At 40.8% G+C, this 19401-nt stretch overlaps 1 protein-coding gene across 3 annotated transcripts in view; it reads left to right on the top strand.

The window, feature by feature from the left end:
• The first annotated feature begins 4789 nt into the window (after positions 1 to 4789).
• Positions 4790 to 19401, top strand: part of usp2a (ubiquitin specific peptidase 2a) — a 40160-nt gene continuing 25548 nt past the window's right edge. For 2 of the 3 annotated variants that reach the window (XM_053321601.1, XM_053321604.1), the window contains exon 1: positions 16233 to 17139. In XM_053321601.1, the coding sequence (XP_053177576.1) occupies positions 16369 to 17139 (771 nt within the window). In that variant the 5' untranslated portion in view covers positions 16233 to 16368. Of the gene's footprint in view, positions 4914 to 16232; positions 17140 to 19401 lie in introns of those variants that run through there. The other variant, XM_053321602.1, reaches the window with a different exon arrangement.

Raw genomic sequence — 19401 nt, forward strand, 5'->3', positions numbered from 1 at the left:
AGCTTTCAGTCTTTATGCTAAGATAAGCTTAAGTGGCTGCTAGCGGTAGCTTTTTAGCATATCGAAAGCAAAGAAGTGTTTTTCCCAAAATGTCAACCTACTGCTTCAAGGCAGTTCTCTGTGGATGTCAAAAGGCATTCAAAATGAAGTCACTATTTTAAGTAGACAAAATAACCCTTTAAATTCAAAGACCACTGTTGTGTCTCGAATCACATACTTCTGTTAGTGCACTTCTGTGTAGTACACTATGTACTTTCTTATGTAGTGTGCTAATTTAAACAGGTTAGTGTTGTCTTAAACACAGCGGTTGTGCACTTACTGGGAATGACGATTAGCTAGTTAGGAAGTTAGTGGTAGTAAGCTATAAGCTAGTGTTAATAAGCTAGCGTTAACATTTACATTATCATTTGCGGCACCAAATCATTACAGACTGCTTAAGTAGCCCAATAAACCCACTGATAGCTTATATGTGACAATATTATAGTGGTGCTTAGTGCAAAAAAACACATGTATAATGCATTTGTATAATGCAGCAGTGAATGTAGTTACAACATCCTCCAGTTTGAGCGGTGGTCCCTCTCCTTCTGCTATGTAGTCAAGATGGCAACCGTTGAGGCCGCTGAGTGTCCATAGTTCCAAACTCAACCTTTTGACTGGTGTGAGTGCACCATCCAGGTAGTGACAGTGCACTGCATTTTTCCATACTTCTCTGTGTGAACGCACTTATGCACTCAAAATATTAAGTGTAAGTACAGAAGTATAAAATTTGAGATACAGCAACTGTCTGCTCCTTAAAAATGCTATATGCTGTTTCTATTGTAAGAAACATACCAGAGAAGCAGAAAAATTGAGTTGAAACACTCCACAATCTGACACAATTGTGATAAATTGATACCAGCCCTGTTTAAAAACTGAAACTATTCTGTTAGATTCGGGCTTTCCTGTATGGAGATAATTCCTATACTTAAAAACTCAATATTTCCTTTGCTTAGCTGAACACTCACACATAATGCTAGACATCTGGCAGCTTCACTACAGCACATCCTGTTCAAAAGGAAACCTGTGAAACTAAATGGATACTTGTAACTCTGGATATATCAGTAAATACACTGCTTGAGTCATCATCTGCCTCTAAAAGTAGTGCACCAGACCTCACGTGGATCTCAAAAGGCTATATTTGTCTTTGATTATAGTGGTATAGATTTTGGTGGGATTAAATGTGCAGGATGGCCATGGTTCATCCATGCGCAGTCTTATACGCCAGAATTTAAGCTACAGTAATCAATTCATTCAATATAGGTAACACAGGACTGTTCATAATCTGTGGAATTGAAAGCATTTTTTTTTTGGTAGAAGCTTATATTAAGTATTAAATGGAACAGAATGAGTCATCTTTCTTGTGTTTGTATATGTAGAGGAAGATGTGTCACTGAATGGTAATAAATTGCAGTCTCCCTTCTCAGTGTGTGACACTTTGTGTTATTCACAACCATGTCAGTATATGGTATAGATGGGTATACTGAAGAGTGATATTATGACTCATTCACTTTAATGCAAACACTGACATGCTCCAGCATGAATGACAACTGGAGTGTTGGAGCTTGGAACACTCAAAAGATCCTCCTCTTCATGGAAACTTTGTAAATTATAGTTTCCTTGCTGCTCCTTCATCTGTTGGTACAGATTGGATAAATATATTGTTATTAAAAATTGAAGGAGTCTGTGACAAATACATAATGTTCATTTATGTGCTTGGAGGTACTTATTATATGGAATGGTATAACAATAATAATGATGATAATAATAATAATAATAATAATAATAATAAATGCTATTATTAGTATTATTAATAATATTAATATTAATATTTAAATCCATAAATAGCCTATTACTTTTTTATATTATCATTTAATTTGTACTGCACTTTCCATTTATAGTGAAACTCAAAGTGCTACAGTATTAATAACATAACAATGACAGTAATAATAATATTAAGATGGGGGGGGGGCAAAAATATTTTTTCCAGGGTTCACAAACCCTAAAACATGGAAAAGTAAGTATTTTGTAAGTTTTTTTTCTCTTATTCATGAGATATCAATCTTCCAGTTAAATGATGTTGAATGAAATCTCTGATGTTTACGTTCATCCCCATGGTGACGGTGTAGGAGGCAGTTCACTGCTCTGGCTGCTGACGCTCACAGAGAGGTACGGACCAATCAGAGACGAGCTCTGTTACCAGACTGACGTCAGCGTTAAAGCGAAAGAGACCGTTACTCGGATGCAGAAAGTCTACTACAGCGAGCGGATAGAAGATATGCCCAAAATACCAGCGTAGTTTTGATTGAAACCCCATGGAGGTGTAGTCTTCTATCCAAATATTAGCGACCGCTCGTAACTGCAACTTCAGTAAGGGTCCAAAAAGCAGTACAAGACAGCCAGAAAGCTACTTTTTAGGGGGCGTTTCGCTGCCCGCTCGGCTCGGGATGATCTCCAACTGTGCGGTGAGTGAATGCAGTTACCTCGATAGGTGCACAAGCACAAGCCAGACTCCTATCAAACTCTGGCAACGTAGCATGGTCTTGCACGTCAAAAATGAATGTGTCCTTACTTAACACATTTGAACACATTTTAAGGGTTCAAATGAACCACTAGAATATTCGGCTTAAAATATGGCTCTTAATGTAAATTTAATATCAAAGTTTTAACCCAAAACCCGACGATGTGCAGCGGGAGAAGACAGAAAAGTTCAGATACTGTCGAATTCAGTCTTGCTTATTATGTCAGATATAGGTTAGCTATGACTAATAATAGGGTGAGCCGTGTATTTAAACGGTGCTAGGTATGTTATTGCCTGTGGTATGTGTGCGGTTTGCTGATATGCAGTACCGCAACTCGCATACACGGTCTGCTGCTGTGTCGGCTGCAGATAGATAACGTACAGCCTACTGTTTACACGAGTTAGCTTACCAAATAGCTAGTTTACTAACGCAGGACGTCCACATAGGTTACATACGTATAATAAGACGTGTAGGTTAGTTCATTGTATGAACTTTGTACTTCGCTTATTTCTCAGTCCTAAAGGGAGTTTCAACCTGCTCCCCGCCCCCTTCGCGGATAGTAGTCTGTCAAATCTGCCCCGCGTCCATTACCGAGCTGAGTGGTTATCTAATCACTTGTGGAATAACAATATCATCGCACTAAGTGAGATTTTTTTTTGAAATACATGAGTTATTATTGTCTCAAAAGGAGCCGGCGCATAACCAAACATGAACCGGCCACACTGCAGTGTCGAGTATGGCTCCTGTGCGGTGCCAGTGTCGTCCCATCTCCTCTCTCCGCCGTGTCATGTAACGCTATAACGTTACCCCTCAGAGACCGTCCACCACACCACTACGGCTGTCTTTTTCCATTGTCTTGCACACGTACGTCAGCTGTTGTCCTGTATTAGAAAATACTCGATTTTATTTGGTCATGTACAGGGTAATGTGTATCTCTCATGCACCACTATTGCAAGCCTATGACATACATGTGGGGGAAACATGGTAGACTTAGAAATTTACATAACATGTACCGTAGCAGATATTAAAACTGAAATGCAATTACAATCATGATCATTGAAATTGAAGAGGGATTTCAGTTGCAAATGTGAAATTTCAGAGCAGCAAACTTATTATTACTCATTATGACAGTGTGAGGTTTATAGAGCATGTACTGTCTGTATGTATGCCATTTGCTGTATGCATACAGTGACACTTTCACAGGTGGGGCTCAGAGATGCCTGCAGATGAATCATGATCTGGTGAAGGTCTCACAGCACTCACTTCACATTTTAAACCAGTCTTCGGGCTTTGCCATTGCAGTGGACTTGCTGCCCACCCAGCTCGGCGCACAGAAGGCCTTAATGCTAGTCCTTTAAGAGCAAATTGGAATGCCACCGAGTGTTGAGTGACCTGTGGAGGTCATAGGCGTCTGCTATATTTACCGGCTCTGTAACTTGATCTGTGGCATTCTGGATCGCTGTGCTCATACTATCCTCTCACACTCTGGGGCCACAGCCTCCCAAGTAGCACCCCGTTGCTTTCTGTCTATCGGCTCAGAACAACACGGGTGAGCCTCTGATAAAAAAGCAACTTAACTACCGCTCTTCCTCCCTTTTTTTCCCTCTCTTCTTTTAGGTACCCGCTCGTCAGTCAGACAGCTGTTTGAAGATAGAGGATACGCAGTAACGTTTTAGAAAGTTCTGGATTTTTCTAGCATGAGAAGAAGAGCTAAAAAGATAACACTCCAGGGTAGGGCGTATCACCAGTTGCAGCGGACAGGGAAAGTATACAGTAGCTAAATGTGAGCTTTGATACAACTGCATAAGAAGCTCAGTGAGATGGAGTCAACCTATCAACTTTCTTTTGACCTGAGCTTTATAATAGAGCGACTTTTCCGGATTTGATAATACGAGCTGAAGGATGCATCATCAATCTTTAATGATCGGACATGAAATCCAGAGAACGCGTTGACCGGTGGCCTGTACATTCACTTCCATGCTGAGGTTGCCTGCTTAAAGTGAAACAGTTTGCCATTGAGGGACAACACAACACACAGATAGAAGCTGCTGGTTTCTGCTATCTTTGTCATTGTCAAGATGATATTTAAGTGCAGCAGTTTGTTATTAAATGTCCTCAATCAACAGAATAAAAATATATTTTTTTAACGTTCATGTTCCTTGTGTGTAACAGTAGTAACATGTAACGTGTCCTTGTGTTTTCTCAGGAGTGATCGGTGTCGTAGAGCCCCCCCCCCCCCCCCCAGCGTTTGTGCGAGTGTGTGTGTGTACACTGTGGGGTAGCGACCGTAGGATGAGCTGCCCTGGAGCCATCGCAGTCTGTGGGGACTGACACACGCCGCTGCAAATACAGCAGGTAACACCTTCACACATATACCAACATGTTTTACACCACAGTGGATCTGGCCCGTGTATTGATCAGCTGTAATGTTATTCTGGAAGAAGCTGGAAAAAATAACTTGTGCGTTGTGTTTGATCAGTCTACAGTGACACACAATGAAATGACTCAGCTGGTGAAAGTGATGCTGTGTCTCACTTTACTACACCACTGCCTTGTAGAGATTTAGACTCTTTTGGGCATTTTAATAGTGGTGCTAAAAGGTTTTCATGAAGCAGAAATGATATAAAACAAACAGGTGGAGGACATGTCTCTTGCATTAGACACTGAAACTGCACAGTGCATCAGCTATTAAATATAATGGTGGTAACTTGACTTACATTGGAGACAAAAACTTTTTTTTAAAAGCCCCCCTCATTTCAAAAATGAGTTTTGCTTTGTGCCTGCGCTTAAATGTTTGGCCTGCACTGTGCTGAATGACGTCTGTGCTGATGATGAGTTTGTTTTCATATTTATCTGTGGGAATGTTGGGTCTCTTTAAAGTTAAAACCTGAAGAGTTCGGTTTAGAACCTGCTCTATGTGTAAAGTGCCTTGAGATAACTTTGTTGTGATTTGGCGCTATACAAATAAAGATTGATTGATCTATTGATTGATCTGCTGAAGGGGAAAAGTTTCTCTGGGCTCACCAAAAATCTTAATTTAAGACTCGTCCGTATGCGCACCACTTTGTGACATCACAACTAGTTTGGATGCCAAATACTGTCAAGTATTTAACTTACGTAAGTGTGATGAGGGAACTTGAAGCCTCCAGTGCACATACAACGAGAAGGGGGCGGGTGGTACTAAGCAGGCAGACATTTCTCTGTTCCCATGGCTGAGATTGCCACAATGAGAATAGCTGGTCAGTTTTCCAGCAGTTGGGGAAACAACAGATGAGTCTTTTCTTGGTGTTGGGAAGCTGCAGCATTTATTAACTGACACACTGCAGCCTGTACTCTACATTTACAACTTCCTGCTAACCTTTTCCTCTGCCATCACTCAGTCACTGCCACTTTTCTGCCTCTCACGCATCACACACTGCCCTAAAAGAGCTACGCCACTCTTATAACAGCACCCTTCACGTAGATGTCCTTTAAAACACGAAGAGAGGGAGATGATTCTGGGTTTTGACGCACTAGTCAGTGAGTCACAACAATTTCAAGTGTGCAAGTGAAAATCATTAGCAGCTCATTGATATTAATGATCGTGTGAGATTTCAGCAGTAGGCACTCATAATTCTGCAGCGGTGGTGTGCTGCTGCAGAATGAATACAGGAGAAACACTGCAGTGAAATATCAAACATCTTGTGTCCAGTAGTGAAACTCTTGAAGTGAAAAACCAGATTCCAGATTTTGCAATGAAGGAGAAGCAAAAAATGATGAGGAAAAAACATATTAGACACAAATTATTACTGAAAGCATTCTTTTTATATATCTGAAAACATGTCTGGAGAGGGGATTTTTAAAAGTCTTGTCTAACAACATTTATCACTTTATAAAGCTGTTATGTGAAATATGCTAGCAAACTCTATTTACACTAGGGTCTAACCACAGGGTTTTTGGGGCTGATGCTGATATCGATATTAGGGGGTGAAAAAATCCTGATAATGATATAATGGTCGATATATTGTTTACATACACAATACAGTATATACATAAAAGCAATTATTCCTCAAATGTGGTTATCAGACAAAGATATGTAAAGAAGGCTGTGATATTTTACATTTGAACAATTACCTTTGGTTGGTATAAAATGACACTAGTACACTGAAACATACTTAACTGTGAATTCAATAATTATAAATAGCTATAAAAAAAATAACACATAGAGCACTAAGAGCATAAACATGCACATAGTACACCTGAATTCAGGACAATGATTAAATATACATAAAATGCTGCCCATATAACTTTAAAAAATTTAAAAAATATATGTCTGTGCATATCAGACAACATACGCGCAGATACCAATATATCTGTCATAGGGCAGTATCGGCTGATAATATCAACTGACTGATATATTGGTCGGGCTCTAATTTACACATTCACCAGTATGTAAAATGTGACAGCTATTTTTGTTGAACGATGTATTGTCTCAGATATAATCGAGATAAACAATATTATTGTCATTTGAAGATCATTTTATACCACTGATATAATGATAATGTAATATCAGAATAATGTAAGGGGGGCAGGGGTGAGACTGCCATTATAGTTGGGCACAGAGTTATTTACCTTTAATTCTTCTGCAGTCTCCACTCAGGACGTCACAGTGAGGAAGTGTAGCAATATTGTGGTCAAAAAATGATCAAGGTCATGTCCATGTATCATATGATAAGTCCATATATAGACATGATGATGTTGACAATTATGTTATTGTGTGATAAGTAAATACATGGTAAATGGACTGTACTTATATAGCACTTTTCTAGTCGTTATGACCACTCAAAGCGCTTTTACACATTCACCCATATTAATACACTGATGGCAGGGGCAACCACAATGACAACCTGCTCATCAGGAGGAAACTAACCATTCATACACATTACAGTGATGAGATCCAGTGTTTCTATAAAAATGTTGATTAGTGCAGCTTTAAAAAAAAATCCAAACTGAGTGACATCATCAGTATCACACAGCTTACTGCAGACTGAGTCTTTGTGAATGGATCAGAAGCAGCCGTTTCATCAGTATGACTCAATGTTTTTTTAGCCACTTGTTACTTTTTAGCAGCGTATCTTGCGTATCTCCAGCATCTCTCAGCATCACTCAGCACCGATGACAAAGCCCTGACAGGTGTTTCAAATAATAATGGCGTCTAATTGACCAAATGATTAGCTCAATGAATAAAGCATTACGCCAGTCAGCTGAACAGGCCGCAGCATCAATCACCGCAGCCTGACGGATTCATCTCTGAGGTCACTGCTGCTTTTATGGCCCACCGTGAGTCACCGACAGATGGTGGTAATGATATATGCTAATTAGCTGCTCCTCCTCCAGGTTTTTATATTGTTAGGAACGTGGTCATGTTGTGAGGAAGGTTCGTAGGGAAATTTGTTTCAGCACAAACTGCGTATGAATAGAAATCATGAGAAAAAAAGTTGCCCTCTCAGTGGATTGCAGTTGTTTTTGACGGTTTAATAAGTTGTGTGGAATATGAGAGGTGACTAAGCTTTCACAGTCAGACCCGGAGAGATTTCAAAAGCTGGAAATGAAAGAACAAAATCATTGATATTAAATTTCTTTTTCTTTTTTTTGTTTTTGATAGCATTTTTATGAGGAAGATATTTTTAGTTGGCACTTTAATTTTGTGCTTTTATATTTAAGCGTTTTACCAGCACTCTAATTAAATTGTCTTTTCTTTTAATCTAGCTGTAAAGCCTGCACTATACATATTATACTACCACATGTTTGACTTGTCTGAAGGGAAAAGTTTTGAAAAGAGTCTCAAACCTGTCACTAGGAGAGACTGGAGAAGATTCAGCAGACTAGTTTTAATATGAAACATTTTGTTAACTATAGTTGTAACAGACTGTTAGGGAGGGCACAGAGAGGCGTCAGTGTGGCCCTCACAGACATCAGCAGCGTCTTATCTGCTCACATTTCAGGGTATATATAGCCGTCTGTAAGACCAAGCCAAACCCAGAACAGCTCACAGACCCCTGAATAACCTCCATGTCGATGTACTAACACTTTTTTACCTGGTAGCAGTTTTGGTATGTATGATATTAAAGCAACAGTAACAACAGAAAGTATTTTAGGTCTCTTGTAGGTCAAAACTGTGGCAGTTACTTTCTGTTTTCCTGCATGATGAATACTTGTTCCATCACAGGTTTGCACAGTCTGGTAAAAGCCATTTTGGTGCATTGTGAAAAGTATGAAAATTCATGTTCTAATGTTCAAAAAAGCAGTTCATTGATAGCAGCTTCACTGAAAGCTACCTAGAGAGAATTTTCACCCAACTCTGTTCCACTCAGCTCCATGGTGCATTTTAGTGTGTCTGGCTTCATTGTTGTGTTGCCACAGCCTGCAAATTTGTATTATTAGGTTCAGCCTCACCACCCGAACAACATTGTTTCCAGTGGCAGCAGGCAACAGTTTTCAGCAAAAAAAAAAGAAAAAGAAAAAAGGCTCTGATGAACCCATCTGCACTACACAGCACCAAATTTTAATTTATATTAACTAAAAGTGAGTAAGACACCAAAACAGAGCAAGCGTGAGAGTGACTTTTTGACTTGTAATCATCAGGTGGACAGCAACAAATAAATACTATAGTTGCTCTGCATCTGGTGGAAGTAAGTAGTGCCTAAACACTACAATTCCCACCAGCCTCAGTTGCAACTGCATATACCCTCTTAGCTGCTAATGTGAAGTGTGGCAATATTGAGGTAAAAAAAATGTTCAAAGTCCTGTCCATGTATAATACGAATCCATTCTTGACATGATGATGTTGATAATTAAATTATTATACGATAAGTGGATAAGATAATTATTGTGACAGGCGTAAGATTTAATTAACAGAATGCCAATTTGTGTATTTTTCAGCATATAATAAGTATAGTGGTGGATTTGGGATCTGGGCTTAACCTTTGTTGTTATTTGAGGCATAGTAGGTCACAAATATGAATGCACCTGGTTGCTAACATGCAACCATATCAACTTTATAAGATGGTAATATGGCAGTGCTTATTCTCCTGTGTTTATTAATAATAACAATGTTATTTAAAGGGGGGTAAATGATCTAATTAGCTTTGACAGAAACGCATACTGAAGAATGAACCACATTGTACTGCAACAACACAGTCTGGTACAGCCATGTAAATAAGTTATGGTGTTGGTGGAAACAGAACAGAGCTAATCAGAGCTCTGTAGGCAGAATTAAGAATAATAAATCAATAATAATAAATCAATATAGTTTAACAGGATGTTGTAAGTCAACTTAGAGGGAAAAAAACCCTCTTAAATTGGCCTATTTCTTCGACCAGCCCCCCGGCTAAAAAGAAATCAGCTAAGATACACAAGCTAAATGATAAGAAATGGCAATTAACAAGAAGTACATTTTTTCAAATGTTTGAGAATCACATGAGTTACAGTGCAGTTTTTTTTTGCTTCATAATCAGTTAGATTAATGGACATTATTATTGATCCATACTCATCATCAACACACCACAGATCTGGTTAGTTTATGACATAAGGAGTGAAATATTAAGCTATTTGTCACCCCTATGTTTGACTACATGTGCTATCTACGACTGTCTCCATCTCCATCTCCATGGAAACTACATCCAACCCAGTATTAAACTTGACTTTAACATAGAATCACAGCGCTGGCCTCAAATCAGCACTGACTCAGCTGAGAAAGGAAATAGAACCAACCATTTACTATAGTACAGCACTTTTACACACACACACACACACACACACACACACACACACACACACACACACATAATCATTCCAAATCACCAGTGGGGGAGTGTCCATGCTGGTGTTACATTCATGGCGATGTCACCCCTGGGCATGGCGGCTGTAGCGTTCTGCGTCATCACACACACACACACACACACACACACACACACACACACACACACACACACACACACTCACACTCTCTTCCTAAAACACTTGAGATTTACTCTGCACTCTAATAAGCCAGCAGGAGACCTGAGAGGACAATATGTACTGTAAGAGATCTGACTCACTCACTCATTACAGTGATGGATTTTACAACAGATGCACATTTCAGAGAGATAATTGAGCCAATTCAGGATATGCCTGGGGGGTCTTTGAGAACGCCCTGAAATATATCAGTTTAGGCTTTAAAAGGTTTCACTAAATGATTTTGTCCATGTTTGCTTCATTAAGATATTGATTCATCATACTACACCAAACTTTTTTATTTCTCTTCTTCTTTGATTGTAGTTTTTTAATATCCACGTGGGGAGTTTAAGTCCTATATTTCATTTTGTTGATAAACCAAAACTTTAAAGATTCCTTTTTACTTCACACATCTAAATGCAGATGATTTAGAAGCCTCTAGTGCTTCTACTACAATAGAAATCATCCAAATTCTTCAGAGTGCAGCTCAGTAAGGCAAATCACTATACTATATCCTGAATGTTTGCAGGGCCTGAGGTAAATCACACTTATTTCAACTAACTTTAAGTAATGACCCTTGCTCTTATCAATAGATTTAGCACATCTCTGATTCAATATTGATTCAATAGGAATGACAGAGTTCATAATGAGGGGAGTATTGATGTATATTGGTGAGGACCTATGGGATAGTTGTGAGGATTGTTTTTGGTGTTGTGTGGTGGTCGTGATCATGTGGTTGCAGACAAATGTATGTATCCAATCATGTACATTTATAGTTTATTGACTATATTATTAATGCTTGTTGTAGGTGTACTGTCTGGTTGCTTTGTGTTGAGTTGTTCTGAGCTATGGTAGTATTGGTGATGAGTGATTCTTTGTGAACCGACAGGGAACGTACATTAAAAATAGAAAATGTACATTTTCATTTAAACTAGCTGATCTTTTTCTTTTTTTGTAAAAAGTATTTGGCAAAGAGGCTGCCAGGAAGCAGAGAGAGAGAGAGAGACAGGAATGACTTGCAGCATAAGTCCCTTTCTGGAATCAAACCAGGGACGCTGTCACTAGTGGCATGCGCGGTAACCACTGGGCTACCAAGGCACTCCTGCTGGTGTTACATTTTACGGTGCTTCTTGCTTGTGTCTCTAAATCACTTCTGAATTCAGCTTGGGGTCGTGAAAACGAGGCTTCCTGAAAACAGTTTGGAGCTTGGTTTTCTGAAACCTGCCCAGTAAGTGAAACCTCATCTCTCCAGCTCTCTGCCAAGGATTCCCAGCAGTCAGCTGCTAAAAACTGCCTTCCACTACCCTGCAGAAAGCCTCTCTCATGCGGTTACTTCTGCTGCTCTGTTGACAGCTTGACAGCTTTCTTAAAACAGACTTAGTAGAAGCTTCATACACCAACCAGCTCATTCATAGTAGTAGATTGTTGTATTTTTTTACTCTGACCTCTATTATATTATGAATATTTGATGCTGTCTTGTTTTCCTGCAGCACAGGAGCTTCTCTGTAAAGGAAGGAAAGGAGTCATCAGGCTGCGGCTCTGACAGCAGCAGGCTAAGTGTACATTGGCTCTGGAACATGCCCTGCTGCTACTTTTACGTCCTTACTGCGTTGGTAGCAAGCAAACAAATGCAATGCAGCTCGTTGCCATAGTAGCCATGGTAACTATTGGTTAGCACAACCTCAGGGGGGGACAGAAGATTCAGAGTAGCCAGAGTGCTTTTGTGTGTGTGTGTGTGTGTGTGTGTGTGTGTGTGTGTGTGTGTGTGTGTGTGTGTGTGTATGTGTGAGAGTGAGTGAGTACAGCGCATGCTTGTGCGTGTGTTATGGTTTCTGTGGAGACATTTCCTCTCAGAAGTGAAATCCATAGTTTGCGTCCGTGCTGTGCCTTGCGGTGTGGTGCGGTGCGGTTTGGTGTTACTCCCACAGGTGTGACTTGCTGTTTGCACTTCACTCCCAGCAGCTCACCCACCAGGGTAGCCCGAGCTTGTCTACATCTTTGACACGGCTGTGGAAATATAGAAAGGTGTGTATGGGTGATGAGAATTTGTCTTAGATGCAGGATCCTTACTTTAAGTCCACTCAACCATGTTTTTTTATCCATGTGTTTACACAGTGAGAGCAGTCACATAATGTAGGTTGGAGCTGGTGTGATAATACAGTAAGAATGTGACAGGATTACCGCCTGCAGCCTTTTTAATCAGTGGAATTTGTAGTGATGAATGAAAGTTTTAACTCGATCAAAAAGTCAAGTGTTTTCTCTACATTCAGGCAGTAATTGAGCAGCTCAGGGTAGCAGAAACTGTGCTCTGCAAAAATGATCTGGATAGGAATTTTGGTTTGGGGTAATACAGTATTTTACTGGAGTATACTATTATGTCTTCCACACAGATTATAAACTCATTAGAACAAACTATTCCATAAAGGTTTTCATTCCAACCCAGCAGGAGCACACCAGGCCTGACTCATTTAATCCACTGATTTCAGTCTCCAGACAGTTGATTGGTCGATTCATGTGTGCTCTTGATTGGTTGGAATAAAAACCTTCAGACACACTACCCTTTATGGAATAGTTTGGACAAGGCTGCATTAGAAGCACAGCCTGATCGATGCATGTAGGTGATTCCTGATAGTGGGGAGGAATCAGATGGGGGGTGGAAGAGAATTCCACAGTTATGAGGCAGCAATAAAGAAGGCCCCGTCCCCAAAACACTTAATCCTGGATCTGTGGACAGACATCAGTCTCTGGTCAGATGAGATCATGTCTCTTCCAGTGTGATATGGGGACAGGAGTTCTATAATATATGGGGGAGCATAATGTACTTTTTTTAAGTGAAGTGAGCACATCACTTGTCATTGTGATGTCACAGCACTGCCTCTGACTGTCTTGTGATATCAGCTATATATAAGTGCTGTTAATAGCTTATAAACACTTCTATCTGCACCAGTCATTATGTCTGTAGATTTTTGCTGTTTGTTAGGAAGTCAGTAGTCATAATTAAAATGCTGTATATAACAGCTGATGTCGGAGCTAGGATACAAAGAGCTACTGATTCAGGCTGCATGCTCAGTTAAACTTGAAGAATCAGTGTTAAAGATTAGTTCATCCATGTACTGATCACCTCTGGTCTATAAGAACGAGTTGTGGTGCTTGACACCTTGTTTATTCCACTTCAGCTCCCACCATGTTTTCTGTCTCCAGTAACCTACAGAGGAGGTGATAGAGAGTCCAGATCCAGGTTTCATCCTATCAGAGAACTCAATCAGAGACTCAAGCACCATGTTTTACTGTTGCCAAAACCAAAATAACCCTGCAAACGCTGCTGCTGCCAAATCATAGAAACAAACCTCACATCTCTACAGAGCCTCGCTTCAGCTGACTGACTTACAGCAAAGGCCGAGCTCTTGGTGTTGTTAGCCTCGGCGGCTTAGCAGTACCTCAACTTTACGGCCGCCGCCACAGCCCCGGCCCTCCTATGTGTGTTTTGGCCAGCAGCGTTGGCTCGTCTCCAGCACGCTGCCTGTCTGCCTACTCCAGATCCATATGCTGAATTATTGATAAACCCGTGGTCACAGAGAGAAGCAGAGGCAGAGCAAGAAAGAGATAGAGACGCAGAAGGAGGGGAAATTACACCGGGAAGAAGTAGCCGCACTCGGAGAGAGAAGGCAGGGTGCTGAGAGAGAGAGAGGAGGGATAGAGAGCTGTAAGAGAGAGAGAGATTAAAGAAATAGGAGCCTCCCTCACTGAACTCAACACGGATCAGCAACACCAGATACTTTTATTTATTCAGACACTGCTGTGCATGTGAACAAGAGCCTGTCTCTGCCTCGGCCGCGGCAGGAACACACTGTGCCCCACGGCCTCCCGACAAGCAGCTGGAGTCTCCCGTTATAGCCGTGAGAGATGCACACTATACTGAGAGAGAGAGAGAGAGATTCTATCCTATAATTTTCATTTAGCTCCTTGATTTAATGATGGGATTAAAGGTGCTGTAGGAGAAGAGGCTTCCTGTGGGTTTACCAAGCCCAGCTGAAGATGCTTGAGTAGTGAATCAGCAAGTTAGTGCTCATTTGACATTTAACAATAAAACTCACTACAGTGCAGTTACTATCTATCAGTACTAATATGATGTACATTATACACAATCTTTCTATTAAAATCTTTATTAAGATTCCTAGGTGGTAGAGAGTCTAAGAAACATCCCAAAAAGTTCCCCTTGACATGTTTGAGAGAGGTCAGTAGTCAACAAACCTGCTGTACACCAAAGACATCATTCTACTGGATACATTCTTTCATCTAATTTCATTCATTTGCTCTCTTTAATGTGCTTGTTTTTTTATATACATATATAGAACAATTAAAAATACAGAGGAATATGAGGAAGAATTGCCAAAAAACCCTCCAGGGGCTTGCAGACCGGCATTCTCCAGGCAGCAAAATTACAAACACATAGTTACAAGTATACAGCCTGAGATAGGACTGAGAACTTGAAGTGACAGTGAAGTATGGAAATGAAGCTTCTGCTAGTAGACATTGACATTCTTGGTGTAATAAGAGATAAACCCTTTAGAGAGAAATTTTAGCCCGATCTTGGGGTGATAAAAAACCCCCCATTATTTTAATGTAATTGTTTCACTGGGAACAAATGTCACATGGTACAAATCCATCTTGTGGTGGGGCCAGCAGCATCTGTCTGGGCTGAGATTTTAAACAGGAAGCCTGCATTAGAAATCAGGGTCATAGAGTTTGAAAGACATGGATTCCTGCCTGCCTCAGATCCCCTCCAGACATGTTTTAATATAAAATACTCTACTTTGAAAAATAATTTGTGTCTGAAATGATTTATCCACAAAGAAAGTAAAAGTATCATTTTAAAATCCCTTAAAATTAGATTTCCAACTTCTCCCTCATTAAAAAGTTCACAATTTATATATCAATCATTTTAATTTGAAAAGTTTACCAGCTGGACACAAGATTTTTTTTCAACTTCACTTTAAAGTCAATTCTCAGTGTTTGTGCACAGGCGGCTTCAAGTTTCCCCATCACACTTGTGCAAGTTGAATATAGAACCAGGATGAGCCTCTACACTATTTCTGACTTCACACATTGGGCTTGTAGGCACCTTAAAGTTGGATTGTCTACTTTCAATAGATGAAAAACATCCTTTTACTGTCAAACTCTGCACAGACATCATTCTACACAGTGAAACAGTAGGAACAAGAAGAAACTCATATTTTTGAGTAAAGGTTGGACTTTTACAATACCACAAGGAATTGTAAGTGTTATAACTTCTATTATTGTTAAAGGTGAATGTATTGGAGACATTTCAGATCCATTTGCACAAACTGCTGCATCATGTAGTTGTTGTAAGTTGATTCTGATGTACTGAATGGAAGCTAACTAAGCTGCTTACAACTCAAGACAAACACACTGAAAAATTTAAAACACTACAGCGTGCTTTGAAAAATGGATGTAAAGGGAAATTGATTTGTTGTAAATGGGATGAAACATGAAAAAATGCTGATTTAATCCTTTATATAACAGGATGGTGAGCACCTAATATATATCATTTTAGATGCATAGTTTTCATGATAATATGCTAAAAAGGTGGAAGTTTTATGGTCTCTTTCAAATCAGATGAATGCCCGGTGAAGCGAGGATGAATGACGTCCTAACTGCTGCCTACATTGTTGCTGTAGTCTAAGTATTGATTGATTGCTGCTGATGAACTAATACAGAGCTCTTGTCTCTTTGTTTTGGCTGCAGTCAATGCAGTCTTCCAGAGGCTCTCCCTCCCCGTGGCTGAGAAACCAGCAGCAGCAGCAGCAGCACCAACATGTCCCGCGTCTCCTCCACCGCCAAGCGCTACACTGGCTCCTCCTACGGCAGCCACTACAGCTCTTCCCTGACCCCGGGCCTTAGCTCCTACGGCGAACGGGATAGGCTGTCGTCCTACAAGTCCCCCACTTCCTCCTCTTCCTCAGGTTACTCCTCCTCCAGCTATCTGAGCAGCTCCGCCACCCGCAGCCGCAACTACAGCACCTCCTCGGACCCGGACCGCGACCGGGGCCGAACCATCCCGCGTGCCGACATCCTTGGCAGCAGCAGCAGCAGCCGCCGGAGCGAGAGCCTCAGCCGAACGCCCATCAAAAGCTACGGGGGGTCAGGGCTGAGCGGCGGGGGGTCATCCTACATCGGCTACAGTTCCTACTGTCCATCCTCGGCCCAGTCCAGCTACCTCTCCTCTTCACCGGTGGCCTCCAGCATCTCTCTCAGTCGACGAAAATCTGTATCCCAGAGTGACTTAAGCAGGGACCTGGCCTCTCTGGGCCTCAGCGACACCTCCTCTGCTTCCTCTACCCCGTCTTCTTCCACCAGTGCCCTGCGGAGCTATCGCAGTCGGGCCAGCGATGTGGCCGACTCATACGGTACCAGCTCCCGTCCGAGCTACTCAGGCCTGTCGCGGAGTTCCACTCAGGAGGCCCTCTCGCGGAGCTCCACCAAGGAAGCCTTCAGCAGCAGCAGCAGCAGCAGTAGAGCGTTCAGCTCTTCGACCTGGGAGCCGAGCAGTAACGGGCTATACGACTCCCCCACCAGGGACTCCACGGTAAGAAAGGGTCCAGTGTTCTTGCACATGCTGGCCTGACATTTCCTGTTTTTATTGGGCACGTACTTACTCGACAGAGGATCAATAATTAGAGGCTGTGTAAGGCTCAATGGAGTCATAGCTGCAGTCTCCACTGAGGTACACTCCTTCCATTTATTTGCTAAAGCCCCACAATGCTTTGTGGTAACAGAAAGTACCATTTTTTACCAAATGGGGGCACTATTGTGTAAATTAATGTCAAAGCCCTTGAAGATCTACTGTGCAATGATATGCAGTACCAGTACCACTCTCTCACCTTTGACAAGTTACAGATGAGACAAATACAGTCTGAGATTATATTTTTTGCTCTCAGAAAAACAAACTCATACATAATCATACATAAATCAGAGGTCATTATTTCCATTATGTGCACGCAGCTCCATGGTAATGTGACAAACGAGCTCTCACACATGGATACCTGACCTCTTATAACCCAGCAATTAGCTAGCTTACACCTCTCGCAAATTGTTGCCAGGCAAAGATGAGCTGGGTCTGCAACCACTCGCCTCTCATCTCTGAGCTCAGTATTAATGACCTGAGCTTCCTCTGTGCAGGTCAGAACGCCCAACTGACCCACTTCCCCCTCTGGATTAGTCCCGATAACTGCTAATATGAATGGAGGAGGTGGGTGTTGAAGGGGGAAGAGTAGAAGAGAGAATTAGGGAGAACCTGTGGTAATGTTTATTTGACATGTTTTCCTAGTGCGTTTAAAGCAATTATCAATCAGTTTTAAACATAATCGATATTGAAGAAACACAGATCTCTCACATTGTGCTCATTATCAAACATTATGATTGTAATAGCTACCATCGGTTAATTAGTAATTCACTTTTTTAATACTTTGAGTAGCACTTAAACTGAGTCATGTAGCTGTTATTGGCTACCACTGCTCCAGCATTAATTATTCAGTGCGTCTCATTGAGGTGATGAGAACAAGCTTCCACTGACTTGTTCACATTCCACCAACATTTATACTATTTTGGAGGATTAGACATAACATTAAAGTGAAGATCCATTCTAAATAAGAAGAAAAAAAATATGATTTTCCAAATCAGTATTTCAGGTCTTGTGATGTAACCCCACAAAACAGCAATACTGGTAAAAATACACAAATACTCTATGTGTATATGGAGGGTTGAGGGTGCCAAGATAATGCAATACAATATAATGAATAGAGAACATTTGGTGATATTTTTCTCTCTCTCTAATATCATTGTAAATGTGATATTTGGGGTTTTTAGACCACTGGTCAGACAAATTAGACCAGTGGGCTCTGGGAAAATGCAATGGTTATTTTTCATTATTTTAACATTCAGTTAATAGACAATAAAATGAATCAAATGAATATTCTCTTAATAATCAAGAATAACAATAATTATTCATTTATGCCCCTAAAATAGCAACACCAAAAACTTGAATGTCCCCACACACCCACACATGTGGTTTCATTTAGTAAGGCTAATTAGACCTCTACTCAGGTGAAGGTGGGCGGTGCTGTTCTGGGAACTATGTGATGTCACCGGATACCACAAACTAATAGGATTGTCTGCCACACAGTGACATCCACACAGTGCTGAGAAGAGGTCTCACCAGTTGGGTTAAACGTGACTGTCTGACACTTATCTGAGAACTTTGTGTTAACATTTTGTGTAAATTGTGTCAACCTTTGGTGCTTGTCAGTGTGTGACAGTACAGAAAAAGTCTGCATGTTTGATGATGACTGCTTGCTTTATATGACTCTTGCATCTAGGGAAAGTTCAACAATATTAAATGGACACATCACAGCCTCACGTTTTCTAATCAATCAGGTGCTCCCGTTTAACTCATACAATTCTCCATTCATGAAAAAGATATCGTGACCCAGCTCGATCTACACGTTATAAAATCCTCCGCTCTCGTGAGTCAAACATCATGATCATCTTATCACCATGAGACTGCTGAATGACCTGTAGAGCAACAAGGGGGGTTGTACTAAAGCTAGAAATCGAGCGCCAGATAAAAAGAATTCATTGTTGTTTGCTGACAGCACTAATTAAATAATGTACTACTGTATGAGCCTGGAGCGCTGAACCTTGAAACACAAAGACACTGTTTGATATTCTACTCAATTGTGGACCACAAGCTAATGCTCATGTTTCTTATATCAGTTTAATTCAGTAAATGGTCAACCTTATGTCAAAATAAACAAAAGTCCACCGAAAGGGGCAAATTAATAGGCACTCA

The sequence above is a fragment of the Scomber japonicus genome, chromosome 6 (assembly GCF_027409825.1).
Source record: "Scomber japonicus isolate fScoJap1 chromosome 6, fScoJap1.pri, whole genome shotgun sequence".
Lineage (NCBI taxonomy): Eukaryota > Metazoa > Chordata > Actinopteri > Scombriformes > Scombridae > Scomber > Scomber japonicus.